Source organism: Punctularia strigosozonata (genome assembly GCF_000264995.1).
Source record: "Punctularia strigosozonata HHB-11173 SS5 unplaced genomic scaffold PUNSTscaffold_1, whole genome shotgun sequence".
NCBI classification, from domain to species: Eukaryota; Fungi; Basidiomycota; class Agaricomycetes; order Corticiales; family Punctulariaceae; genus Punctularia; species Punctularia strigosozonata.
In genome coordinates, this window is record NW_006767433.1 from 2092968 (window position 1) to 2119280 (window position 26313).

The 26313-nt window shown below is 52.9% G+C and overlaps 10 protein-coding genes across 10 annotated transcripts; 6 read left to right on the top strand and 4 right to left on the bottom strand.

Annotated features, from left to right (window-relative positions):
* The first annotated feature begins 255 nt into the window (after nt 1-255).
* PUNSTDRAFT_95173 (phosphoglycerate mutase-like protein) lies at nt 256-3948 on the top strand. The gene is made up of 8 exons (XM_007378679.1): nt 256-1234; nt 1286-1385; nt 1435-1530; nt 1588-1875; nt 1933-2035; nt 2090-3112; nt 3167-3691; nt 3741-3948. The coding sequence occupies exons 1-6, from the start codon at nt 300-302 to the stop codon at nt 2467-2469; spliced, it is 1902 nt and encodes a 633-aa protein (XP_007378741.1). The 5' UTR covers nt 256-299; the 3' UTR covers nt 2470-3112; nt 3167-3691; nt 3741-3948.
* A 611-nt stretch (nt 3949-4559) lies between these two features.
* PUNSTDRAFT_117490 (DnaJ-domain-containing protein) lies at nt 4560-5664 on the top strand. Its single transcript, XM_007378680.1, has 4 exons — nt 4560-4773; nt 4839-4853; nt 4918-5021; nt 5087-5664. Exons 1-4 carry the CDS (start codon nt 4615-4617, stop codon nt 5556-5558), a joined length of 750 nt encoding a protein of 249 aa, XP_007378742.1. The 5' UTR covers nt 4560-4614; the 3' UTR covers nt 5559-5664.
* Nucleotides 5665-5972: 308 nt separating this feature from the next.
* On the bottom strand, nt 5973-8022 carry PUNSTDRAFT_79667 (uncharacterized protein). Its single transcript, XM_007378681.1, has 7 exons — nt 7698-8022; nt 7530-7643; nt 7396-7476; nt 6831-6954; nt 6674-6777; nt 6497-6622; nt 5973-6440 (listed from the first exon to the last, which is right to left on the bottom strand). Exons 1-7 carry the CDS (start codon nt 7713-7715, stop codon nt 6222-6224), a joined length of 786 nt encoding a protein of 261 aa, XP_007378743.1. The 5' UTR covers nt 7716-8022; the 3' UTR covers nt 5973-6221.
* A 132-nt stretch (nt 8023-8154) lies between these two features.
* Nucleotides 8155-9436, top strand: PUNSTDRAFT_59428 (uncharacterized protein; the record flags this gene model as incomplete). Its single annotated transcript, XM_007378682.1, has 6 exons — nt 8155-8388; nt 8445-8512; nt 8566-8798; nt 8854-8967; nt 9016-9221; nt 9272-9436. The coding sequence occupies 6 exons, from the start codon at nt 8155-8157 to the stop codon at nt 9434-9436; spliced, it is 1020 nt and encodes a 339-aa protein (XP_007378744.1).
* Nucleotides 9437-9891: 455 nt separating this feature from the next.
* On the top strand, nt 9892-11285 carry PUNSTDRAFT_140277 (uncharacterized protein; the record flags this gene model as incomplete). The annotated part of the gene is made up of 5 exons (XM_007378683.1): nt 9892-10290; nt 10340-10423; nt 10481-10632; nt 10691-10755; nt 10809-11285. The coding sequence occupies 5 exons, from the start codon at nt 9892-9894 to the stop codon at nt 11243-11245; spliced, it is 1137 nt and encodes a 378-aa protein (XP_007378745.1). The 3' UTR covers nt 11246-11285.
* A 107-nt stretch (nt 11286-11392) lies between these two features.
* PUNSTDRAFT_140278 (MFS general substrate transporter) lies at nt 11393-13907 on the bottom strand (the record flags this gene model as incomplete). Its single annotated transcript, XM_007378684.1, has 16 exons — nt 11393-11464; nt 11516-11643; nt 11696-11825; nt 11877-12046; nt 12103-12194; nt 12250-12283; nt 12339-12466; nt 12519-12542; nt 12599-12836; nt 12887-12925; nt 12980-13020; nt 13069-13139; nt 13192-13286; nt 13341-13424; nt 13476-13539; nt 13592-13907. Coding segments are annotated over 16 exons (1726 nt in total), but the record flags the coding sequence as incomplete, so codon positions are not given.
* A 381-nt stretch (nt 13908-14288) lies between these two features.
* On the bottom strand, nt 14289-16377 carry PUNSTDRAFT_79674 (uncharacterized protein). The gene is made up of 6 exons (XM_007378685.1): nt 16334-16377; nt 15879-16265; nt 15772-15824; nt 14928-15723; nt 14514-14879; nt 14289-14454 (listed from the first exon to the last, which is right to left on the bottom strand). The coding sequence occupies exons 1-6, from the start codon at nt 16352-16354 to the stop codon at nt 14374-14376; spliced, it is 1704 nt and encodes a 567-aa protein (XP_007378747.1). The 5' UTR covers nt 16355-16377; the 3' UTR covers nt 14289-14373.
* A 179-nt stretch (nt 16378-16556) lies between these two features.
* On the top strand, nt 16557-21265 carry PUNSTDRAFT_140280 (DNA repair protein RAD5; the record flags this gene model as incomplete). Its single annotated transcript, XM_007378686.1, has 22 exons — nt 16557-17358; nt 17410-17845; nt 17896-17985; nt 18039-18110; nt 18162-18302; nt 18380-18432; nt 18492-18523; nt 18583-18967; nt 19032-19142; nt 19192-19210; nt 19273-19296; nt 19352-19399; nt 19450-19691; nt 19748-19793; nt 19850-20080; nt 20134-20224; nt 20281-20431; nt 20487-20716; nt 20766-20792; nt 20844-20880; nt 20941-20999; nt 21062-21265. The coding sequence occupies 22 exons, from the start codon at nt 16557-16559 to the stop codon at nt 21197-21199; spliced, it is 3465 nt and encodes a 1154-aa protein (XP_007378748.1). The 3' UTR covers nt 21200-21265.
* Nucleotides 21266-21663: 398 nt separating this feature from the next.
* On the top strand, nt 21664-23452 carry PUNSTDRAFT_59111 (MFS general substrate transporter; the record flags this gene model as incomplete). The annotated part of the gene is made up of 7 exons (XM_007378687.1): nt 21664-21854; nt 21909-21930; nt 21982-22252; nt 22321-22462; nt 22512-22615; nt 22665-23074; nt 23114-23452. 7 exons carry the CDS (start codon nt 21664-21666, stop codon nt 23450-23452), a joined length of 1479 nt encoding a protein of 492 aa, XP_007378749.1.
* A 410-nt stretch (nt 23453-23862) lies between these two features.
* PUNSTDRAFT_95185 (WD40 repeat-like protein) lies at nt 23863-26183 on the bottom strand. Its single transcript, XM_007378688.1, has 8 exons — nt 25536-26183; nt 25287-25485; nt 25038-25237; nt 24852-24987; nt 24677-24801; nt 24534-24627; nt 24315-24483; nt 23863-24259 (listed from the first exon to the last, which is right to left on the bottom strand). Exons 1-8 carry the CDS (start codon nt 26122-26124, stop codon nt 23900-23902), a joined length of 1872 nt encoding a protein of 623 aa, XP_007378750.1. The 5' UTR covers nt 26125-26183; the 3' UTR covers nt 23863-23899.
* Nucleotides 26184-26313: the final 130 nt, after the last annotated feature.

Genomic DNA, 26313 nt, shown 5'->3' on the forward strand with positions numbered 1-26313 from the left:
CGTTGAGATATCTGAGCCCGGTCGACGTCGACCAAGCTATGTACTCCGAAGTGCAAGCTCGCCGGGAAAGGGGCACTGCAGCCATACGTATATGCTTGGCTACAGTCTCCGTCGAGGCACGCAGATGTATGCAGGGCACTCTCGATGTAAGTACTGTAATCCAAGCAATCGGCCATGCGGCACAGCCACCTCGTATCCGAGTCGGTTCCTCGCCTGAGCTGGCCCCGAGTCGCGCTTCTGCAGTCGTGAGCGAGCAGATATACCTCGACGGGCATCCGCCAGCCTCACACCACGCCGCGATGGACTCCAACCGCGACGACCTCGAGTCCGGCCGCATCGAGTACAAGACCGTCCACGACGTCTCCGACGAGAACCAGGCCCTTCTCTCCTCCGATCTGTCTCAGAACGCCGCTCTCGACGCTGGCCTGGACCAGAAACGCGCCCGCTGCTGTGCGTCCCCCAAACCGCGCTTTAGCTTGGTCCACCTTGGCGCCTCGTTCGTCGTTGGCATCTTCGCCACTTTCCTTGCCCAATACCTTCTCTGCGGCTCCGCATGCTTTCCTCGATTCGCACCCGCTCCTTCTCCGTCGACTTCCTCCCAAGTAGACATCCTCGCCAGCCCAGACGCTGGATCCACGGAAGTTCACCGCTTCCCTCCCATCAAGCCAACCAACGCGTTCCCCTCGCTCTTTCCTACAGACGTCGGTTATCCCGGACCAACTCCAACAGGCGCCGAGCCAGCGGTGATCGCGACCGCGCCCTCTTATCCCGTACATACGTCCGTCCCCCATCTTCTCGCACCAGCCAAGCTCCAGGCGCCCGCCACGTCAAATAAATTCGACCTTTTCAAATCCTGGGGTAACCTGAGTCCGTGGTATAGCGTGCCCAAAGATGCATTCGGTCTAGATTCGTCCCCCGAAGCTCCCGAAACGTGCAGGATCACTGGCTTACACTTTCTTCATCGTCACGGCGCGCGTTACCCTACCGGCTACGCTTCCTACGGCGGACCAGCCAATTTCTCCAGTCGCCTTCATGCCACTGCCTCCGGCTGGAATACGTCGGGAGAGCTGGAATTCCTGAATGACTGGACATACAAGCTGGGCGAGGAAGTGCTCACTCCGTTTGGGAGGCAGCAACTCTATGACCTTGGCATTGGACTTCGGATGAAGTATGGGTTCCTGCTCAAGAACTTCACCGAGAAGAACACCATTCCGGTCTTCAGGACGGAGAGCCAGTGAGTCGGGCGTTGCCTATCTTGCAAGCCTGCTCTGAAATTCCATTGCAGGGACCGTATGCTCGCTTCCGCGCTCAACTTTGCCATCGGTTTCTTCGGTTACCCTTATGACGGAATGTACGAGCAGAGCATCACCATCGAAGAGGATGGCGTGAGTAATAGCGACCCTTAAATCCGACACGCTAATCACTATACGTTAGTTCAACAACACGCTAGCTCCATACAAAACCTGCCCGAATGCCCGCGTCAAAACCAAGTCTGACCGCGGGGTGTACTATGTCAGCAAATGGGCGGAGGTGAGCAACGATTGTCACGAAGCTAGAAACCGAAGAGCTGACAATATGTCCATATAGATATACTTGAAAGACGCCAACGCGCGTCTGGCACCACTGTTCCAGGGCTACTCCCTTTCCATCGAAGACACCTTCGTCCTCCAGCAGATGTGTGCCTACGAGACTGTGGCAATTGGGTACTCCAAATTCTGCGAGCTCTTTACACAGGAGGAATGGGAAGGTTTTGATTACGCGTGGGATCTGTACTTCTGGTACGACTCGGCGTTCGGCTCGCCCGTCGCGAAAGTGCAGGGCATAGGCTACGTCCAAGAGATGATAGCGAGGCTGACGCATACGCCTATCGCTGTGGTGAGTTCCCCTCCGTTGATGAGCTTTCGCAATATGCTGATGAACGGGACGATGCAGCACAACTCGTCGACCAACGCGACCTTGGATGACGACGAGCGCACTTTCCCGCTGGGTCAGTCACTCTACGTTGATGCAACGCACGAGGTCGTGGTGCTGAACAGTACGGGATACCATCTTCTAATCTGTTCATGATTTCTGACGTTCACGATTGCAGTCTTGACGGCGCTCAATCTGACGACCTTGGCGGCGAACGGACCGCTACCCGCGGACCACATTCCGTCCAACCGCTCATTCAAGGTCTCCCATCTCGCACCCTTCGCGACAAACGTCCAGTTCCAGCTCCTCTCTTGCGACTCAGATGCCCTCCCCGGGGATCAAATCCGTGTCATCGTCAACGACGGAGTTGTTCCACTCACTGGCATTCGCGGGTGTCCCCAACAGAAGGACGGCATGTGCCCCGTGGACGCGTTCGTTGCTGCGCAGAAGGAGATCATCGCCGAGGCCGACTGGGCATGGGGCTGCCACGGCGACTGGGATGTGCCGGAAGGCGAGGCGTGGAATACCACTACGGGTAGTCCGCCGCCGAAGCCGTGATGCGCTGTGATGTTGGTCAAACGACATTTCGCCATGCTGTCGGTCCTGAAGTTGGAATAGACACGGGGATTACACGGACATTCAGTAGATAATGCAAGTAGGGCCGATTATTACACTAATGAGAAAGCAAGTCGACAAAAGAGCGAGAATGTTAGGAAGTAACGAGCAGACTGTCCGTTGTGAACGGGGTGGTAAGGCTACGTCAAGTTGTTACTGCTTCGGTCCCCTCCGGACCATCGGAACGGCGCAAGCCAATATTGCCTGCTGGGGTAAGGGCCTGCTAATGTTGTTACTGCTTCGAGCGGTCAATTGATGTACTGCTGATATGCAGGGGGTAGTTCCGATGGCGTAACACTTCCGTCCCCCGCAGCTAAACGAATTCCAGCGTCTCGATGCACCGGCAGCAGCCGCGCGTCAACCGTAGGCTCTCGAGGTGGACGTTTCCTGGTACCTGTATTTATCAGGGGCGTGTCTGTCGCCTTCTGGGGCTCTCCGCGTGCGACGAGCTCGCGGCCGTCGGTCATTGTTTGGCTGCGGTGCGACGAGGGTCTGGAGAACGTGGCAGCGACGGGGGACAATGCGTTGTGGGGATGAGGAGAATGCTCCCTATGTAGCACAGGGGTCGTAGGTAACAATGGCATCTCTGTGCAAACCGGCCCTCAGCGTTGGCGCAGAAACGCGTCAAGAGCAAGCTCACCGGCCTGGAGGTTGACCTTGGACTTCGGAAGGGGGCCCACTCGATCCACCCTATTGCGACGACTCCGGCGAAGGAGGCATAGGAAGACAATCAAACAGGTGCCCAATACAGCCAATCCGGCCGCGACACCACCCGCAATAGCTGCAGTGGCGACGTGTCCGTGCGATGTTGACGATACCGACGTAGAGGGCGGTGTCTGCGACGGCGTAACTGCCCCAGAATAGGCTTCTAATGTAGCACTTGCCATGGAGCCTGTCGCTGACGTGCTGGCGTTCAAGACCGGAGTGTACACCAGGAAGTCAAAAACGAAATCGGCTGTTGCGTTCAGAGTTGCAATGACAAGACTATGGCGACCGGGGGGGAGAGTTGGGGAACTGTAGAAGAGCTGACGCGTTTGGAATTGGCCTGGTGGTATGACGTCCGCCGTGTAGATGGTAGGAGAGCCGCCATCAATCGAATACGAAGCGGAGGGCACCCCATCGACGTCGAAGGATCCTACTGCACCGTAAACATCCACGGCCGTTCCTGTTTAGCAGCATGAGAAATCGTGAACCGGCCAGAACATAACACATACCTTCGAACGTGTACGTCGCGGACAAACCAGCACCGAAAGCGTCGGTCCACGAGTTGTTGTATGCGCCGAGGTCGTTGGCCACGTCGAGCTTATGGTTCCATGCGCCATTATAATGTATACTTGGATCTGTATCATCGACGATGATGGCGGTGGCGTTGTAAGAAGTCATTGGCACCAAAGGCGGGACGTCCGAGAGACTCGCTCCTCCGAGATGAGAGGGCCAACTAGCGCAACGAACGAGGAAGAGCGAGCCACCAAGCAAGCAGCGCGACGTCGGCGCGAGGGGCTTGTGAATTCGGGGGGAAAAAAGCTCTGCGTCAGAAGTCCATGGAAGCAGCCGATCACCAGCTCCGGATTTGGTTCGAAGATGCGAGTACAGTGGCATTGCCCCTCGTGGCGATTGGGCGCAGACGCTAACGCTTTGCTTCTCAGTACATCAAAAAGGTGAACTGCTGCTCGTCTCCCGTTATCGCCGGACGCGACTTGCCCGGAAGCGCGGGTCCACGTCGCGAGTTCACCAGTCGAGCAGACATATTTGGTGGATTGTTGATGCTCACAATGGTATGGTGCAAGACATAGACGCGCTGAGTCCAGCCTCATGCAGAAATACGGTCGCAGTACGGATGAATCAGATCTGATCACAGCAGCAGGGGCGAGTAGTTCGCTTTACTGCATTGACACAGGTTTCCAACCGCGAAGGAGATGTTGAACCTGACACCGCCACTAGTGCTCCTCGCGAAAGCAGTGCCCGGTGACGTCACACATTGCCAGGTTGCTGTACGCATTGGGCGGTACCCCGTGATGCTTGACGTCCACACTGTTAGTATTACGGCTAGCTCGCTGAAGCTGAGGTTCACTTCGGCGTAACAGGAGCATGGTGTTCAGTGGAAGAGGTATTGCAGGGCCGTCGTCCATTCGCTCCGCCCTCGCGCACCAGATGCGGCACTTCAGCGTCTCCCCGGCTGCGCGGGCAGGCAACAGCCACTATGATACACTGGATGTACCAAGGAACGCGACGCGCAGTCAAATCAAGGTCGGATGCTACGCTCAAACCCAATGTTCGCGTTGCTAATCAGGTCATTCATGTTCGCGCGATAGACCAGCTTCTACAAGGTGCGCAACCTATGCCGCGAACCAAGCTCAAAGACGAACGAGCCCTCAGAGCGCCCCTCGATAGATCAGCAAAGTGTATCATCCGGATGTTAACAGTTCCGCCGAGGCTAAAGCAAAGTTTCAAGCCGCGAGCGAAGCGTACTCGGTGCTCGGAGATGAACGGCAAAGGTGCGTTTTCCCCTATGCTAGTACATGCATACACTCACAGGATCCCCTTCCGCTTAACGCGCCAGGCGAGCTTATGATAGAACGCTCAGCGTTGGCCCATCTCACTCTCACCAGCAACACTATCACCGACACCCTGCCGCGTCACACGACTATGATCCAGGCGCTTGGGCGTTTGAGACACGCCGTAGAGGAGCGTCGTATGCCTGGGAGAAAGCGCGACATCAATCCAGATCGTGGTACGGTCGACCTCCGCCGGGGATGCATTACGATCCCTCCGAGTTCGATCCCTTCTCGCCACATCCACAAGGGCACAGAGCGAGGGCGAACACGCACTTCAGCCAAACAAATTCACAGGGAGATCATCCCTTGAGGACGCCTTGGTCGAGTGCTAATGTGCGCAAGGCAACAGGTAAGAATAACCCATTCAGCGAGGAGCAGCGCATCCAGCACATATCCCCTCTGGGAAGGGCTCTCGGCGTTGTCGCGCTCGTCCTTGCGGTGGCCACCATCGGAGGAGGGTGGAGTGCGAAGACGTGATTGTGCAGGAATTGTGGAATACGTGCATAGTAGAGTAATCGCGGTGAATATTGAATGAACTATTGTCGTGCAGTAATGCTGCATCCGATTATCGAAAACCATCCCCGCACAGCACCACCAAATTTTCGGGCGTTCAATTCCCCGTTTCAGGTAATCCTTTCGCCTCGAACAACTTTCTGTCAATTAATCTTATACGTCTTCCTGCAAAGGGCAACCATTGGGTCACTTTGTCAAGTACCTTCAATTCACAATACATTCATCGAAGAAACGTAGCATTGCCGCACTAAGCACTTTGTAGTTGCTGACGCCCTGCTGACCGTAGGACGGATTGAGTTAGCTCCGGGCTTGTCGAAATTCAAGAACGGACCCCTTGCACACGGTACAACAAGGATTTCACCGATCTGTTCTGTGCCCATGAACTCAGAGTTCAATATGTATAGAAAACATCGCGAGTTAAATGGATAGCGACAATATAACTAAGTACTCGAGGTTGAAGGTGCTGCACTGGCGAGTATGCATTTTGTACAAATGTGGCGGTGATTAAGCCGTTTGCACCATGACGAGTGAGCCATACCTTACCGCAGTGCGTGCGTCGCGGATACTAAGGGAGGTCAAGCAGCGAGTACCGATATCCAATTAGGAAGGAAAGAAGGGTATTGATGACTATATGGAGTACGAGGCATGCCCTGAACCAGACGCCAAGTTGTGCTTCGTTGCTCTCCGACGTTCTTGATCCTCACGCGACCGCGCGTGTATTTTGCTCCTGCGCTCGATCTGCCGCTGGCGTTTTTCCTCTTCTTTGACGTCAAGTAGCTTGCTACCGACGTCCTTGAAGCGGATAAGCGGCCGGTTCGCAGCCTTGCCAGAACGAATGACCAGGTCCTGAAAACGATCTCTATGTGAGCCTATAATCTTCGGCGGAAATACACAATGCAGACCTTGCGCTTTTCGCGCGCTTGGGATGCAGTGTGCGCAATCTCATCTCGCTGCGATTCGCGACGCAGCTCCCACCTAGCAGCGTCACTTCGAGCTTTCTCAAGAGCGACAGGCATTTGAGGTTCGAGCTATGAGAAACATTAAGAAAAGACCACCCTCCCTAGAAGCGTTCGAGCTACCTGGTCTTCAGGTACTGCTTCCCAGAACTGTCGCTGGTAGCGAAGACGCGCACGTTTCATATCATCCGTTTCGGCCTCATCCTGGGCATCTGCTGCGAGCATATCTAACCCGAGCTTCAGTTGTACATGTATCATTGCTGTGATCGTGTGCTCATACCTGCGTGTTCTTCGTCTCGTATCTCTGGGTAGCCCTCAAATGGGTAGCGCGTTCGCGAGGACGCATCGTGAGGTACACCCAAAATCCTCTCCATACCAGCAAGAAACCCGGTTTGAAGTTGTTCCTATCGTACAAATTACTGTCAGCATTTTACTCCTCGATCGCGACAGTGCATAACGGGTGATTTCGTATCAGATGGGGTTGAAACGGAGTATAACCAGCGCCGAGCGTGTAAGGCACCCAGAGGTCTTTCAATTCGCGAATGATATATATGATATCATCTTAAATAAGATTAATGAGGCGACCGTGACTCACCTACAATACGGTCCACGACAATGTTAATGATGGTCAGTGCCTACTGTCGTTTGATTGTCAGAAGATTCACCTACAGGGAAGAAATGCGGTCAGTGGTGCTACGATATCGGAGGGAGACCATGTCGTGTAATCAGAAAGCCATGCATGTTTATAGGTTTAACCATGTAGGAGTCTTCAAGACTAATCGTTGTGTACTCATCATGATATACGACAAGGTCCAAATGAGCGAATCTGCAACTCAGAGTCTCACCTTGGGCATGTGCTTTTCCAAACCCTTGAGACGAAGTATCGCATCAAGACGGGCCAAGCTGAGATGATACTTAGAAGCGATCTGCCGACGCAAAGCATTAGACGTGCCGCAGTCGAGTGCTCAGCATTCGTTACCTCGCGAAACGCAACCTTAGGGTCAGTGGCGCACATGAATTCCTCGTATATTGTATTACGGATGGCGTTGGAGATCGGAATGGGTGGCTTGAAGGTCGGATTGAGGGGAAATGGCTGTCGTGAATGGCTGTTGAGTATTTCATACGTCAAGACGTTCCTCGCGCGTACTGCTCCGTCCTTGCCCATCCAATTTCTGGGCGTGGACGCATCCTTCCACTGCTGTCCTACGGTACCAAGCCACGCCTTGAAGCCCGGATCCCGGCGCACAGAAGGGCCGTCAGGACGCGATGGGGCTTGCGCCTCTTCATCTACGGCAGCGTCGTCGAGAAGGTCGATGTCTTCCTCCTCTTCCTCGGAGACCTGAGTCCGCGCGAGTTCCGAGGCCGATAAACGGCTCCCTGAGAGCTGCCGAGATAGTATCAAACGCAGAGACGCATTGCGGCAGACGCCTGGAAGAGCGGCAGGAGTTGGATGTACGTGGCGAAAGAGCGACATGCGGACTGGCAAAAAATGAGAGAACGAACACTTCGGTTCACGTGGGGGAAACATCAGGGCAGGCTCAGTTCAAGTTATCTTTCCCTGCGCCGCCGCGTTGCCAACTTGCCTTCGTGAAGAGTTCGCTGCCATGCTGCTTCATGCTGAGCTGTTCGATATCCTGCAGATCTATTACGCCCTCCTGCCATCCAATTACCTACCTGCTTCTGTCAATGTCTCATTCACATGCTTACAAAACTTCCTCCTGGACCACATACTTTGGAGCAAGCACGCTTCTTCATATCCGCCGTCCAAGATGTACCAGGCTTCGTTTTGGAAGTGGTCAGTATCGGTTCTCGAGAATATGCTCCATGAAAATATCAACGTAAGCGGGTTTTATTCAGTCAACACTGTGCCTGAGGAATTTACGCATAGACATAGACAACAGCAGACGATGAAATAGACGAACACATTTACCTCAAATATTCAGAGATATTGCTTTCCAACAAGTCCCATCCCTTCTTCCATACGAACTATAGGCACTCATAGGTACCACTGATAGGACCTCGACCACGTTCGCCAAGGGCCCCCCTGAACCATGCTTTGTGTCTTATTTCTACCGATCTGTGGGCCAGGACGTGGACTCGCAGGATCACAATCCATCCTACGTTAACCTGGACACGCTGCGCATTGTGACAATTCTGGAGTCGCAAAGCATGATCGAAGCTGGTACCACCGGGCTTAGGACCTGGCCGGCGAGCATTGCTCTTGCACGATATCTTTTAGGGAATCCTGGTGCGTCAATCCATGAACCTTCAATACTGCTTGACAGCCTAATCCATGATATCAGAGCTTGTCCATGCACAACGGGTTCTTGAATTAGGATCGGGTGTCGGATTCCTCGGCTGTATTGTTGGCAGCATACAAACTTCGCGTTCCATTACAAATGTCGAGAAACAATGCTGTGAGTCAGTTTCAGGGATGCTCGGCGACGGCGTTGAATTATCTTCAGCTCTGTGCCTTACGGATGTGAATGATACGGTCTTGGAACGATGCCAAACAAATGTCCAGCTTCCCTGCAATAATCTGCAGTCTCATCCCGAACTAACCTGTCGCAAGTTTGACTGGTCCGACACATTAGCAGGAGATTTCAAGGAATGGGCAACGTCATTTCATAATGTTACTCAGAGCACCGATATTGTTATAGGAGCGGATCTGGTGAGATAGCCGTAATCTCAACCAAGTGTCTATTATTGAAAAGGACCTAGGTGTATGATCCCTCCTTGATTGATCCGTTACTCGCAACGCTCAAGATTGCACTGGAAAATCAACAACGTATTTCTTCAAAGGGAGCTCTCATTGCACTCACGCTGAGAAACAGATCCACCATGGCGGAGTTTTGTGCATCCGCTGGTAAGCTTTTGCCAGAGTAATTGGCCATATCGTTCCTCACGAGCAAATAGAAAAACTGCTGACGGTATATGATATCACGGACGAACTACGGAACAGGTCGGTAGCGAACTGTATGCCGCTACGCCATGATATTTCGAGTAGTATTTTGGACGACGTGAGACTGTTTCGAATTACAGCCAAACACCGCACATGAATCGGAATTGGCAGCGACTTATAAGATGTCCACCCTCATGTGGTGCCCTATTATATTCTCTCTCAGAAATTCCTCTATGAGAGTGTCATCAACTATCGAAATCACAAGCTAGTGACTGGAGTAGAGTACGTACGTATACATACGGTAATAAAGGCAAGGTAGTTGTGGTGGCTGTGCGGTGGACAAGGTGAGCCAATGACGATTAGTAGCTCACGGGTATTTGGCCGTGGACTATGAACCATGTAAGCCATATAAGCATCCTCTCCGCACGCAACTCCAACGATGGCTAACGAATCCTCGCATCTTACAGACAGAAATGTTTCAACCGGTCCATCTCCGACCACATATCTGCGTCAGCCAGCCAACGCAGGGCTAGATCTAAACACTACGGCAGCCACTCCTCAGAACGTGTCCATTCCAGGCGTCCTGTTTGCCATTCCCTTCCCTCCAGCCACTCACGCAAAGGACATTGAAAACCGGCCGAGTTTTCTGCTCTATGCGCCCCCTCGCGCGGCGTATCGCAAACCTTCCCCGGGACCAGATGGCAAAGCCGGAAAAGAGAAGCTAATCAAGCGTGTTGAACGTGGATGGCAAGAGGAAGTCGTACAAGGAGAGAAGATTCATGATGGAGTGCTGCCCGACGCCAGTCGCTGGCAGCGCACCAAGGGCTCGCTTGCACGGGTATGTGTTTTCACGCTGGACTTGAGTTGAGGCTGATCGGGTGTTGTAGCATGCCGCTCAGCTTATCCAGTGGCTTCCGGATAGCAACATCGAAGCCCTCTCTCGGATCCCGCCCAAGAAGAAGATGCACGAGGTAAGAACGCGCTCAACCAATCATCATGCATTTTGACGTTGTGGGGCGGCGCATCAGGCCATCGTCTTCATGCCAACCGGAGCCACAGATCGCTCACCGATATCTCCCCATGCCTTGACGGACCTGGAGAGTCAGCTGGCTCGCACGCGCAAAAAAGCGATGACGAGGACTGCAGTCTCAGGCGTACTCCTGCCATTCACGGAGGCTTTGTGAGTACCAGGATCCGCTCGCGTAACATGTTGCAATCAATCACACATTTCCACGCAGGGATTGGTTTGTTCCGATATTTTCATTTGAGGTTGATGCCGCATACTTTACGTCGCAACTCCAAGGTAAGCTACATCGTGGGATCCGGCTATGCGTCGATCCTAAGGTCCATCCTCAGGACTTCGCAAAGCAACTGCGCTGACCGGAGATGACGTGCATCTCAGCCTCGAGCCGAGCCAGCATCTGGCCCCCCTTCAGGCCCGACTACTGGCCCTTTGCAATGCTCGCAAGCCGAAGTTTTTCCCCAACCTCAATTCAGCCGCAACGCACACTTTGAGGACTACGAATGAGGACACGCAGGGCGCGGAGAGAGCACACTGCGATGATGAGATTTCTCCCTCACAGCCAATGTCTTCTATCGAACTCGACGCCACTGGTCCACCACCGGGCTCGTCGGGGGGACGAATCCTCGCCGAAGCCATTGTTGCACAATTCCGAGCCGCGGTCCCACCGGAAGTTGCCGGCCGACATGCAATTGATGACTTGGAATCACTTGCGGAAGACATAGAAAGGTGCCTGCAAAAGGGAGCGGACGAATACTGCAAGACATTGTAATATGATTCAGATCCAAGAAGGTTCATAGTTTTGTTATCAGCGGTTCATCCCTTGTAACAAGTTGTACGTATCGTAAATACATTGTATATGATATTCCCGTCGAGCATTCGTACACGACGTTGGATACTGTACACAGCGAATAAGTCGCTAATACGCGAAGCGGAAATCAAGTCTTTGATTGCCCTTGTCTTTGGTCGTTTCTAGATATTCGCGTTGTTGCTGTGGTGATGTCAGTGTTTTCGTTCCATGTGACCATGCAATGAAACTAACCTCGGCCGTCCAAGAGTTCCAGATACGGTCCCGGCGCTTATTAATCGCGCGGTAAAAGAGCCACGTGAACGCGTAGAGAAATATGTTCATGACGGTGATACCAATCAAGTCGCGATTACCACGTTTATCTGGGTAGGTAGTTAGGAATCTCGAGCGGCGTGAGCATGCTGATGTGCTTACAGAGAGGTTTATCATCGTCGCGGTAGATGTTTGCGGCTGTAATCGAACCAGCCTGCACGAACATGTTATACACACTGGCTGATACGGTCCTCGTTCGAACGCTGTATGAGTTTCTTGACGCCCATGCGACCTTAAAATATGTTCAGCGGGCATGCAGGAAGGATGAACGGCAGGTACACACTTGAATGGGATGTACGTAGGGATAACCGGTAATCAGTGAGACGACGGTGTAGTAGACCCACAGATTGGTGGATGAGGTAAACGTATATAGCGCTATAAGCAGCGGTAATACGTATATTTGCATGAAGACAGTCGGAATAATGCGGCTATCGATGATTTCGCTGACCCAGGCTAAGAGACTCGATTAGACATTATCCTTCGATGCAATATACTATCCAAGCACGTACCGGTGAATAAAAGACCCAAAATGCCAAGTACTGTGGACGGAATAGTGAGGAGATTCGTCTGCGTCGTGTTGAAGCCAAGGTGGCGAAGGGTCCTGAAGAAGTCGCTTGATAAACGATATGACTTCAGTGTACAGATTCAATACTGACAGTGTCAAATAATTTTGCGGCGGGCCAGGGGGAACTGCGTAGTCTCAGGTGGTTAGAAGGCAATCACTCGGTAAGGATAGCATATTCACCCAAGAAGGTCAGTCCCAGCATGTACAAGGGCCACATGCGCCAATCGCAGATGGCTTCCCAAATTTGTTTAACATGCAGTCCTTGGCGGTTATGCATGTCTGACTTGGATGGATCATCACGGAGCACTCTGAAGGTTTCATGTGAGTTCCCGGTTCTACTTCAGGCGGATAACGGCGCACCTATTGACCATGATGATTTCCTCCCTGATCACACGACTTCTAAGTATCTACAGGATTCCAAGATGTTTTGGTTTTCTTACCGCTCCGTAAACCACCCCTTCGGTCGGAACCAAGCCTTCGTTTGGGTAGGACCAGGAGGCATCATGAAGAAGGAGATGATCCCGACGAGGAGAGTGCCTCCTCCTTCGATAAGGAATAAGTACCTCCATCCAGCGTGGCCATTTACACCACGTAGTCGCAGAAGCCCGGTCGCCAGGAAGGCACCGACAATATGGGCTGCGTAGTTGGATACCCAGAACCAACCGAGTCGAATGGGGACTGTGTTCTTATTTGAGAGCCAGAAGCTTGACAAGGGCTGCGATACGTACGCTCCGTTTTCGTATAGAAATATGACAAGTAGAGGATGACTGTCGTGTCAAGCGTGAGCTTCGTCGCTGGTATGCCTGTAAGACCATGCTCACCATCTGGGATAAATCCACCCTGCAAGAAGCCCAGCAAAGCTCTGCCGGATGATGAACACAAAGAATGGGTCGGAAGGCTTGCGCCTTACCTAGTCGCTAAAAAGGATCCACGGCCAGTGAGCCAAAATTGACTCATGGCAACGAGACTCCAAAGGGTCATCTAACAATTCCATTTGAAAAGTGGGGTCGCCACAAAGTCCGGTTCGACTCACCTGTGACGGAATCCAAACATCGGGACCCACCCGCTTGGAGACGAGTTGCGATGGGAGTTCTGCAATCAAGAAACAAAGGCGGAACAAAGTGAAGCCTGAGATAAACAGTCAATCACGTTTTTCGCTTCAGGAAAGGAAGGACAAATCACCGAGATTATAGTCGTCGGTGTTGATGTTTAAGTCATTCAGCAAATTGTCCGAGTTGGCTTGCGAGATATTGCTACGGTCAAACTCTGAGTGCCGCCGTCAGCAATCCATCACAAACGTTAACACAAGCTACCCACCGAGAGAGAAGAACATGATGAAAGTCCAAACCATGATGCGCCAGTCAATCTTCCTAACGAGTTTCTGCGGATTGTAACATGGGTATTTTCCCTTGCGGGTAGTCCAGTCAGCTCACCCGCTCTTCCCTCCATGTCCACCGCGCCGATGGATCGAAGCGGTGGGCATTTTCATACACGGCAGGGGGTCTGTACGCCTCGAGCGTTTGGGGGTCGTCGAAGACAGAGGGCTGGGTCGCAACGGCGTCCAGATCGATGTCCTGACGCTTCCAGCGTCTCCAGAAGTTCCTGGTTCCAGTCGGCGGAGGCGTCCCGAGGGGTGGGATGTCCTTGACGGACTCGGAATCGGTCGAGACGATGTCCGCGGCCTTGGTCGTGTCATCGAAGGAATCTCTCCGCTTGAGGACGAGGTTTTGCGGGAGCTGTGTGGTCATGTTGGATGTCGGGCCGTGTCGAGAGGGCGTTCCAATGCCGGACAGAGGATATGTCACTCATGCCGCGCTGGATTTTAAGAGGCGTGGACAGATATCTCAGAAGCACGTCTGCGGCTGCAATCTATGGCGTGGAATCCTCCGGGATGGCGACATGTCAGACGGTGGGGCCGACGCACGGAGACCCACGCCGGATATGGCACGAACGACCCGTTGACGTGCTCTCCTCTGCGTTGCGCTCTTCCATCGCGCGACGCCTCAAGCGGTGGTGGCGCGAACGTGAGCCCAGCGATGGCGCGTCCAGGTCACGGGATGGCGCAAGTCGCCCACACGCCGAAGCGGCCCACCAGCGCACCCAGCCCGCCTCGCATGTCGCTGCTGCAGTGCTGTTACACGCCCAGCCGGTCGTTGAATTATCATCCGTCGCCAGACAGGAACCATTACGCATGCTCGTACACTTCAAGTCTACCCTACCGCCGAGGCATCCCGCGCCCTCGTCCCCGTAGCGCCCGTGCTGCAGCTCCCGGAGGCGCTTTCGGTCCCGGATTGGGCTAATGAGATAGAACAATCGATAACGCATACAGGCCCTAAAGCTCTCAGGGACACGTACCTGTTCACTCTGAGGGTTCCTGACGGTCTCGTCCACGCTCAGGATCAAGCAAGCCGCCTCCGTCGCACTGCTGATCGCATTCAGCTTCACCAGCGCCGGCTCCCACACGAACGCCTCCAAGTTGTCGCGAACTCCCTCAGCTCCATCGACATCGACACCGGCCCATCTGTCCGCACTTGCGCCAGATCGCTCTGCGTTCGCGTGACGCATCCGCAGCTTGTTCAAAATATCCGTGGAATCCAGTCCGGCGTTGTCGCAGATTTGGCGCGGGATTATTTCTAGAGCCTTGGCGAACGCGATCATGATTAGCTGCAGTTTTCCGGGAATGCCGAGCGCGTGCTTTCGGGTGTAGGCCGAAAGTTCCATCTGAAAGACCGTCAGTAGATATCCACAAGCACACGGAGAGAGAACGACCTCGATGGCTCCGCCACCAGCAACGACCTCTCCGTTCTTGACTGCACGCTTGACAACCATTATCGCATCGTGTAAACTGCGTTCGACCTCTTCGATGAATTGCTCCGCGCCGCCCCGAAGTAGGAGTGTGCAGGTCTTCGCTTTCGGGCATTCCTCGAAGACGTTGTAACGCTCCCCGCCTATTTGTCTCTCCTCGAAACTTCCACAAGTGCCAAGGTGTTCCCGAGCGATGTCAGAGCATGTTGACTGAACCGAACCACCAACGGCCTGTACGACTCGCCGAAGATCCTGCGCAGTTACACGGCCCGCGCAGAATATATCGCGGTCGGCAAACCATTGCGTCGCAAGATCACCGATCGGCAGCTTGCTGAGGACTACCTTGGCGCCAGTCTTTTCGATCTCTGCGAGTTTACGGTAGATGATTTCCCATTCGGCATCCACAATAGCCTGGTAGTCGGCTACGTGTTCCACGCGGACCTCGGCATTGTCTTTTTCTGCTTTTAGCTCGAGCTCGACGTTGAGACAGAGGATCAGAGGGTTTTTGAACGTTTTCGGTTGCTGTTCGGCACCAGCATAGGTGAATGTCTTCTTGAAGGCGACGCCGCGGATCAGCTGCGAGTCCTGAGTCCCGCCACCGGGAATCTTCTTGACACCGATGAGCGATTCGTCCAGGTCGTTCTGATCAAGGCACAGGACCGCATCGACGACCATGTTGGAGAAGAATGGTTTCTCCGAGTGGATGAGCTTGGATGACATTGAGGTCGAAGCGCACTTCAATAGAAGGGATCGGAAGCGCCTAGTAACTCGATTAGCTTTGGTTCTTGCATGAGGTGTAAGAACATACTCCGGGTCTGACTTATCCACGGAGACTTGAATCTCCTTGATCCTGTCCACGGCCTATAATCATCGTAAGTCCGCGGTGCAACGCGTGTTGAGTTGAGAACCACGCACGAGTTGGGCGGCCTTGCGGAAACCCTTCATGATGATGTGAGGGCTCACACCTTCCTCAATGTAACCCCGAACCTCCTTCAACAGCTGAGCTGCCAGAAGTGTCACGCTCGTTGTTCCATCGCCAACTTCTGCATCTTGCGCTCTCGCGATATCCACCAGAGTCTTGGCAGCAGGATGCACAATATCGAGAAGCTTGAGGATCGTCGCGCCGTCATTAGTGATTTGTGCATCTCCACGCTCGTTCACAATGAGTTTATCCATTCCCCTTGGACCAAGCGTGCTTGCGAGAGTTTCAGCGATGGCAAGGCATGCAGATATGTTCGATAGTAACTGCGGGGTCCCTTGCGAGGTATCGGTGCCCTCCTTCAGGAGGACCACCGTCGGTTGCTGGAGTTCGCCAAGATCGTTTTAGTTATATCGCTATCTCATCCCGATCTTGTGATCCAACGGCGTACCATAGGCAGGCCGCGCTGCATTTTCGACAAGGTATGGGGACAAGCAAGAGGCAGTCGTCAAAAAGTTCTCAGGCCACATACGCGTTGAAACTCAGTGCAGTCACGACGCGTCGACTCACCTCTGGTTCGCACTGGCGCCGGCGCTCCTCTGACCTTAGAAGATATATCCTGCACTTAGGCACGACTTGGAGCGCGGGGTAACATCGCACTGGATCTGACTCCTATGAACAACGCTTTCTTTGCTAGCTCCGATGAAGGCGGAAACGACGTCGTGATGTCTCCTCAGAGCCCCAGTGAAACCGGCGAACAGAAGCCTCGAGACGGTAGCGAAGGCGCAGAGCCGCTTTTCATTGCAGGTAGCGATGACGAAGAGGATGCTTTCTCCGTGGAACGGTTCAGCACACCCCCGACGCGAGCCATATCCGTCGATGATCACTCCCCACCCCCAAAAAACGGCTCGGATGAGTTCAGAATGGCGTCTCCCCAGGCATCTCGAGATTCCAGCCCTGGTATCGCAGGTACAGAAGCTAGTCATGGATCGACTTCTCGGCCTCTTTCTCCCGATGAACCTTTGCCTCCTGCGAAGAGACGACGGCTCTCTTCACCTGCCCAGACGAACCAGGCTGCTTCCTCGGCCAGAGACAACGCTGCAGCGGATGTTGCACCATGGCAGTTCGAGAGCGCCTATATTGGCTCCTTTCTTGTCCCAAACGCTTGGAGCACCGTGAAGGGAAAGGGGTACATCAAACCTGGCGACATCGTCTTGTTGGAACGTTATGACCCCGATGCTGCTACAGGAAAATCACGAGCAAAGGGCAAGAAGAGTAAAGATGAGGCTAAATCGTCCGGCAAAGGCAAAGGCAAACAACTCAACATCGCGACCATGCTGAAGTCGCAACCCAAGGCTTCGTCCTCCAAGGCGAAGAAGAAAGACACCATCGTACGCGTCACGAATCGCTCAGGCTTCGAATTTGGTCGTTTGCCGGGGGATGTTTCAAGTTGGGTCTGTAGCCTCATGGACTTGGGTATGGCACGCATACTGCCGCAACTTTTGTCGTCGCTCAACGCATGTCCAGGTCTTGTGGAGTTTCATGACAGTACCTTGGTGGATGCTCCAGAAACACTGAGGTCAGGGGTTGATCTTGTCATATCTCTTTCTTGCTACATGCGAGCGTCAGCATTCACTCAGCCGCTTGATTCTAAGCAATCAAAGTCGTCCCTGAAGTCCGTCATCAATGAGGGGCACGAAACGGTCGAAGAACAGACACTTCGAGAGCGAAAACTGGCTCTACTGAAGCTGTTTGACGCAGTTGGGCTCAAACCGTTGCGAGGCGCAGGCACGATGCAGCCCAAAAAACCTTCCGACAAACAGCTTGAGGATCTTGCTTCAAGACCAAAACGAGGGAGTTCCCCTGTGAAGAAGGAAGTTGTCGGTGACGGTGAAGTGATTCAGGTTCAAGTCGAAGAGGACGAAGTGCTATCTGAGAACGAATTGAGTGCGATATACAAAAGGTACACGTGAATGCTTGCAACACGATGTTGTAGCTGACAAGGACGAATAGGGCGCAAGCAAACGATCGCAGTATGGAAGAGATGGACGCATCGGCGACATTTGCCCTCAAATTACGGAACTACCAGAAGCAGGCCTTATAGTAAGCGACCTATCTATGATAGTTTCGTCTGGTTTTGGCTGATTTTGGGTCAGCTGGATGCATTCTTTGGAAACCGGGAACATGTCAGCCAGAGACGCCGATTCTCTTCATCCGTTATGGAGCGAGTAAGCACCCGGACACATCGAGTTTTTGCATTCTACTCACGTTTCCGCTAGATACCGCTTTCCAGGTGAACTGGTCGAGGGAATCATCGACTTGACTGCCGAAGAACGCCCCTTCTACTTCAACCCGTATTCCGGGGAGCTCTCACTCAAATTTCCGAAGGCGGAGAAGAATTGCAAAGGAGGCATATTGGCGTAAGCACCCAAACTTTGACGGTACGATTCAATCATCTGACGCATTTTTAGTGACGGTAAGACTTGTTGTACTGCAGAGACCACGACAGCACTTACAATCTGACATTATCCTCCTTGCGCTTATCAGAGAGTATGTTGCTCACAAAGCCTTATCACATAACGTTTGACTCAGTATTCCTTCCTGCTCAGTGGGAATGGGCAAGACTATAATGCTGTCAGCCGTATGTTTCTTCTCCAGCTTCGGATGGCGGACAAATCCAGTTGCTAACCGGCTCTGAAGTTAATACAAACCCTTCGTGGTCCCGACCCAGGTGAACTGGCGGAGGCGGATAGATCTGGAGGGCAGTCAAGATCACGGCAAATGAGGTTAAACGACGCCTTGCGAGTGAAAGGAACATCTAGTACCGGCGTCTCCGGAAAAGAGCCGAAAGGTCCCAGAGCGACATTAGTCGTTGCGCCCACGTCGTTGCTCGGGCAATGGTCTGATGAGCTGCGCCGATCTAGCCTACCGGGCACACTTAGGGTGACAGTATGGCATGGTCAGAACCGGCAGGAATTCGGAGCTGTTCTTGACGATGATGAGCAAGACGTCCCGCTAGTCGTGATCACATCCTATGGTACCTTGGCATCTGAACACGCGAAACCGGGCTCCCCAGTGTTCGAAGGTACGCATGCTCGAGAATTGCAATCGCGATCCGTGTCGCTGACTATGACGGGGCCGGTGCACAGTCGACTGGTTACGCGTCATTCTCGACGAAGCTCACAACATCAAGTCGAGGCAGAGCCAGACTGCGAAAGCAGTTTTTGCACTTCGAGCAAGGCGTCGTTGGGCTGTCACAGGTGCGTACGCAAGCTATCACGTTACGATTTCCATTTAGTCTGTTCCAAGGAACGCCGATAGTAAACAGGCGAGCTGCCTCGTGTCTATGCAACCCTCCCTCACCAACTAACAATGATTGATGCTGCGCAGGCTTGAAGACTTGTACTCGCTTCTGTAAGGTGACCATACCTTGCCGAATGCCACAGCTGAACTCCTTGATATGCCACAGCAAATTCCTGGGTTTTACGCCCTGGTCAAGCTACCCGTTCTTCCGCTCGTGTGTACGGTTGATGTGTTGAGCATGCATCGCTACTGATGCTAGGATAGCTTTATCACACTTCCGTTTCTTGCAAGAGACCCCAAGGCTGTCGAGATTGTACAGGTCATCCTGGAGAGTGTTCTTCTCCGAAGGGAAAAGGACGCCCTGGACTCAGACGGTAACCGAATCGTTCAGCTACCTCCAAAGGAAGTTTCGATAGAGAAGCTGCGTTTTTCTTCCGCGGAGCGCAAGATATACAATTCGATTTACCTCAGCGCCAAACGTAACTTCGAGCGGCTGAATGCTCAGGGTTGGTGACATCAGCTCTAAATTCAAAGTGACAACTGACCTCGCTCTTCGTTACAGGGCTTGCGATGAAGAACTACACGCACATTCTAGCTATGCTCATGCGGTCGGTTGTCGCGTACGAGTGTCTCATATAGCGGATAATCTGATGCATCTCTGCAGGCTTCGGCGTGCTGTCTTGCACCCTTCGCTTGTCCTATCACAAGAGAACGACAATCAGACGCGGGATCAAGACCTCATCGATGCGGACAGTATGATCAGGCAGTTTGCGGAAAATAACGACACTACGTATGCAGAAAGCGTACTCGACGATATCAAAGGGGAGACGGAATGTCCTATCTGCCTGGATTTTGTTGAGGCGCCCATGCTGATTCCCAGTTGCATGCACCGGTGGTGTGTGATTTAGTCTGTGCTAATTTATTGAGAGTCATATCATTCCCCATTAGTTGCAAGGACTGCATCGTATCTTTCATCGACGGGTGCCGTGCGAAAGGCGAGGAAGGTCGTTGCCCTATTTGCTCTATGGGTCCAATCAAGGTGAGTAGATGCCGAGCAAGGAAGCGTGGAGCATTGCGAAATTCAACAATCCCTAGGAAAGCGAGCTTTTGGAGGTTCTCATCCCTGCGAAAACGTCCAATGACCTAAGGCACACGGGCGAATCCAATAGCGAGCTTATGCGAGTGTCGCTTCGTCGGAATGACTTCGTGTCTTCTACCAAACTGGATGCTTTGATCCAGAACTTGCGTACGCCTTGCGCCGCGTTTGTGAGACCTCTCCAATTTGCTGATCACTATATTAGGCCGCCTCAGGGATCAAGACCCATGTTTCCGCTGCGTCATTTTTTCCCAGTTTACCAGCTTTCTGGATCTCATTGAAGTCGTGCTGCAACGGGAAGGACTCCCCTCTTGGCGCTTTGACGGATCCATGGACGTGAAGAAGCGAACTGCCGCTATTGCTGATTTCAAGGCACCGAGCACGAGTCCGAAGATTTTGGTTGTGTCGCTTAAGGCCGGGGGCGTGGGGTTGAACGTGCGTGCTGATAAACGCGCGTGAGTGCCGACTGATTCACATGCCGCAGTTAACAATGGCCAATCACGTTTATATGGTACGGTGCTTGAGTTGCGACTTACCTGTGTAATTCAGCGCGCTTTTACAGATGGATTGCTGGTGGAATGCTGCCATTGAGAATCAGGGTACGGTAGTCCTCCCCTTGTACGCCCGCGGATGTCACTTTGATCGTATCCCAACAACAGCTATCGACCGCGTTCATAGGATCGGCCAAGATAAAACCGTCTACGTAAAGCATTTCATAGTAAGACAATATGACATTGCGAACGCATGGATTGATGTGACTAAATGGACGTCTTGTACAAGGTCGAGGACACCATAGAGGGACGCATATTACAGATACAGAAACGCAAGAACGCCATCGTCAAAGCAGCCTTCAAGGGTCAAGGCCAAGATGCTGATCCGGAGAGCCTTGAAAACTTCAAGATAATTTTCGGCGATTGATGGCCAGCTTGTTTGGCGCGGTGCGGACGTATTCGCTAGAGCAATATCGAGACAGTGGACCATGCCATGATTCTAAGGGATATATGTATGCATTTGTGCCAATAGCACGCATAAGTGTCCTACGAGGATTACCAAGTATCCAAGCGTACTGTACGCAAGCAGATTCAGGTAGGCATACCGTCAGTGCGAGCTGTGCACGCACAACCCACGCGGGTGGGTGGCGCCCACGGATAAGCAGGTCGAGACGATAACGATGTAGTAATTTGAAATTGGGCTCCGTGCCTTGTCTTGCCCCGGTGCCGAGGAAGATCGACCAACTTCGCGAGACTCCAGTCGAATGACACCATCCTCTGTAACTGTTGCGCAAGAGCGAGCTTTGCATAAAACTTCTATGCTGCTATCGACGCCCCACAGTCAGCTACGCGCGCGCTCATCGCGGTCTCAGATACTCTTTGACCGCCCCGATGTCCCAGCAAGCGACCTCAGCCACGTCATGGGCTGCCCCGCCCAGCGAGAAGTCCCTGGATCTCGCCGAAAAGCATTTGAACATCGAGCCCGAGACCAACGCCGAGGTTGCGGCTCGGGCATGGAAAAAGGTGGACTTGCGTGTCATGTCCGTATCTGTACTCTTGTACCTAGCTTCCTACATCGACCGGTAAGTCGTCAATCGCATCAGAGGCCTCGTGCATTCATCTCAACGCGTTGTCAGTGCCAATATAGGGAATGCGAAGGTGAGATTACTCCCGAGAAGACTGTGAAGCTCCTTGCTAACAGTAGTCAAGGTCCTTGGAATGGCAAAAGATCTCAATCTCTCAGCCGACGAATATAACTGGGCGCTGTCCATATTCTTCATTGGATATGTTGTTTTTGAGACCCCTTCCAACATCATTCTGAAACGTCTACGCCCGCGAATATACATCCCAAATCTTGTTATCATATGGGGTGTCGTTTGCTGCCTTGTATCGACTGTCAAAAGTGCCTCTGGATTGTTAGCCGTCAGATTCTTCTTGGGACTCGCTGAAGCTGGCTTTCTACCCGGTCTGATATATTGGAGTGCGTATAGCCAGTCTAACAATTAAATACCTATATATGCCTCCGATGACTGACAAGGATCTTTTTAGTCGGTTGCTGGTATCCGCGGCCGATGCAAGGCACCCGCTTCGCGGTCCTGTACTCGTCTGTTAGTCTGACAGGGGCATTCGGCGGCTTGTTGGCTACAGGTATCAACTCCGCCGGTGGGTCGTTTGGGTTAGCCGGGTGGAAGTGAGCCATATACATCTCCCGTATGCAACAGACGCTAATGATGTACCAGGTGGATCTTCATCGTGGAGGGCACCATCACGATTGGTTTCGGATTACTGTCGTGGCTTTTCATGTCAGATTACCCGGAGACAGTATCTTGGCTTACCGACGAGGGTACGTGCTAAGACGAGTAAGGAATGAGCCAGTACTAATTGTACGACAGAGCGGGAAATTGTCATCCGTGCCAACGAAGCAGATCGCGCGCTACATGCAATGGAATCCTTCAACAAACGCCAGATCATCACTGCCTTCACCGATTACCGAACATATCTCTGGGGCTTCATCTACTTCTTAACATATATACCAGTCTATTCGGTCGTTCTCAGTCTACCGAGCGTGGTCGTCGGCCTCGGATACCAGGGGACGACGGCTACTCTGATGGCTTGCCCGCCTTACGCATTCGGTTTCGTCATCGTTCTATTGGCCGGGTACAGTTCGGATCGCACAAGGGATCGTTATTACCATTTTATCCTCGGATGCCTGGTCGCAATGATTGCATTGATCGTCCTCATGACCGTCAAGTCGGACAAGGTGCGCTACGGGATGTTCTTCCTTGTGAGTATTACATGGATTGTCTCCGCGAATGGTCGAGCTAATTGAGCCTTTCAAAAGATGATGTTCATGTTTGTGCCGATCTCCATCAGCTGGTCGTGGCTGGCGAACAATGTGGCTAGCACAAATAAGAGGGCGGCAGCAACAGCTGTAGTTTTCAGCATGGGAAACATTGGAGGGGCCATTTCAGGTCAAATATACCGAGCCGAATGGGCTCCACGCTATGTGAAGGGGCATGCTATCAACCTCGGCTGCTACTGCGGGGCACTCGTCGCCGTCACCTTACTGTGGATAAGCTACAAGCATGATAATGCTCGGCGAGACCGTGAAGCAGGAGAGCGGATATCTCGCAAAAGCGACATGCTCGGGGAGGATCTAGGGGATTTGGGCGATCGGTAAGCCCGGAGTAGTTCGCCTTTGGGATGATCCGCTCACGCCCTTACGCTTGGCAGGCATCCCGGTTTCCGGTATTATGTATGAGCAAGTCAGCAATCACGCTGAAATTAAACCAATTTGGGTCGCTCATGCTCCTAGCTCCCGGCAGGCCAGCTTAACGGTCCTAAAATGGAGAGATCTGGTTTGACGCTGCAAGGGATCACGCCTGTCCTTGCATCGCGCTCCTGCCGAACCCCCGAGTTTGCTGCTGTAGACTCGATCATGACCTCACTCCTGACGAAGTTCTGCACATACGGATCGCATTGATATACGTCCCATGGCTAGATCTCGTCGGCCAAGTGCTTCATTGATAGGCCAACCCACTCCACCCACTTGACATAATACTACAACAATTGCATTAATTTACAGGTGCTGGTTATACAGGGACCTGAGCTCAGCCGTGATTCTCACTCATTCCGATTCCTCGTCCGAGTCGAGCAATCGTCCCCCGGGCATGCGTCTCCTTGCCTGTCTCTCAGCTGCCTCGTCCCTTGTCCTGGTAACCCAGTCCTCCAGACCATTCCGAGACATGAGTTGTGTCTTCGACATGCCTTTCCATTCATGCTGAGCCACGATGCTACCGCCCATGCGTCCTTCCCATCCCGCACTGAGAATGATTGGCTCCCGCGTGTGCCAGCTAACGTCACGAACGCATGTTGCTTGATTTCGTCGTCCACCCATCGGGTACTCTGGTCCTGAGGGATCGAATGACATGGGCATCGTCTTAGAGCGGTCCAAGATCTGCACGATACGTCCGTCAAGGCTCCATATCTGGAATAAGAAATCAGCATGGACATGGCCGGAAACAAGGGAAGATATGTCGCACATGCACCAATCCATCACTTGAACCGGAATAGATATATTGTGATCCGGTAGTTTCAGCGGGGCTGAAATGACATCGAATCAGAGTTCGAAGAACAGCGTGGCCGCGGTAGGTCATGACGCTGCAATCGTTCGGGTGCGCCGGGAAGCGTGGATTCGGGTAGTAGCCATACCTGGAAACGGTTGAGATATGGCATTGGTAGCACAGGAACGCGAAACTAACCGGTAGTCATAGTTCTTACATCCATAACTCTTCTGAGGCATGCGGTCAAATTCGGCACTGCTGCGCATCTTGCGCAAATCCCATAGTCTCAAAGCTGCGAAGTGATTGAGGAAACGTATCCATCAATGGCCAGGTATATCTACCTTGATCCTTCCCATTGGATATGATATACCGACCGTCGCCCTTTGGTGCGACGTTTGTTATGCCTTCTGTGTGACCCACGAGCACGCCAGCGGGCCTTTGGGATGACCCAAGAGACCGACGATCCCTGCTCTTGAGAATAAGTACCGTTCAAGTATGTAAGAAATCACCACCGACCAAACTTTCAGAAATGTGTCGTCCGACGCACTGATGAGAACATTGCCAGAAGCCGTATCCGCCCAACAACAACTGTTCACGTCGTCGTCGTGCGCGTTGATTTTCACGGATCGTCGATCAGCGAGTAAATCATATACTCGAGGGACGTGAGCTGTGCGATTTCCGATGGACAGGCTACGCGCATACCAAAGATCTTTCCTGTGCCCCCCGCCACGATCTCATTTCCGTCTGCGGAAAACCTGCAGCTCCAAATCGCGACACGATCCTCCCAAGTCCAATCAACGGCTCTACTCCTACTGTCGGCGAAATTGATAGGAGTCTGGATGGGAGAGGAGTCACGCGTGTTGACCATGTATACGACAGGCGTGATCGACGAGTAGATCATGCTTGAGCAAATATCAATGCAGGTAGATCTCCGGTACTAAATAGACTTACCGTTCATTATCAGGGCTGAGATGAGAGTCCGTGATGGTCCACCGACCGGCATGCCCCTGAATCGTTTTGATAACTTTCATACGGGTCTGATGTCCGGGGTCCAACTCATATTCACTACCTCGACGTCGGAATTGCGGCCCATGGTTCGGAAGGTGCTGTGATAATATTGATGCAGTGTCATACACATGAAGACGAAAATCTGCAAGCAAATCAGTGGTTTTCAGGAGAAGACCTGCGATATGCAAGCACCTTGGCAACACGTATAGTAGAACGAGGAGTCTGCAGAGTACTGGCCGCAGTATATGTTAGCTTCATAGGAAGCTACGGCCACGCCATTGGAGTTTGGCACAAGCTCTTGCGCATACACTTCCCTGGGTGAAGGTCGCAGCCTCACTCGCCTATCTTCGAGTTCTCGGGACACGTTGCGTTGATTGCGCTGCCTTGACCTCAACTTAGGGCCGACCCGTCCAAAGTCACCGCTGCCAAGAAGACGCACACCGGCCTCCTGTGGTTCGCGGTGTGGTTGTGTCCAGGACGGCTGTGGTGGCGTAGTGGGTTGGGCATAGTACTCATCATCGTCCTCGTCCTCGTCTTCTTCATTCAATGTCGAACTGGTGATGCCAAATAGACGAGCCAATGTGCTGAGAGGCACCTGGACCCGCGTTGTGTGGTCCTCCGCGTCGACTACCGAGTGAGTAGGCTGAGAGCCGGCCTGGCGATGAGTTTCTGCCTCCTCGAACAGTCCGGCGAGTTCCTCATCGTCAACAACGATGTCGTCGTCGTCTCCATCCTCGCCTTCGTCCTCAAATGTGATCTCGTAGAGGTCATCGTCTGCCATGTCCTGGTAGCGACGAGATATGGCTGATAGCTTAGAATACTTGGGATTGCTGAGTGAGCTCACGGCACCACGGCGGAGATACCTGCGGCATGACGAGTCCCGGACTAGGAATGAGGGTCACGTGCCTGACGGTGGCGGGAGCGCGCGAGTTGTTTGGATTGTGGCAATTGTGGCACACGGCTCTCGAGC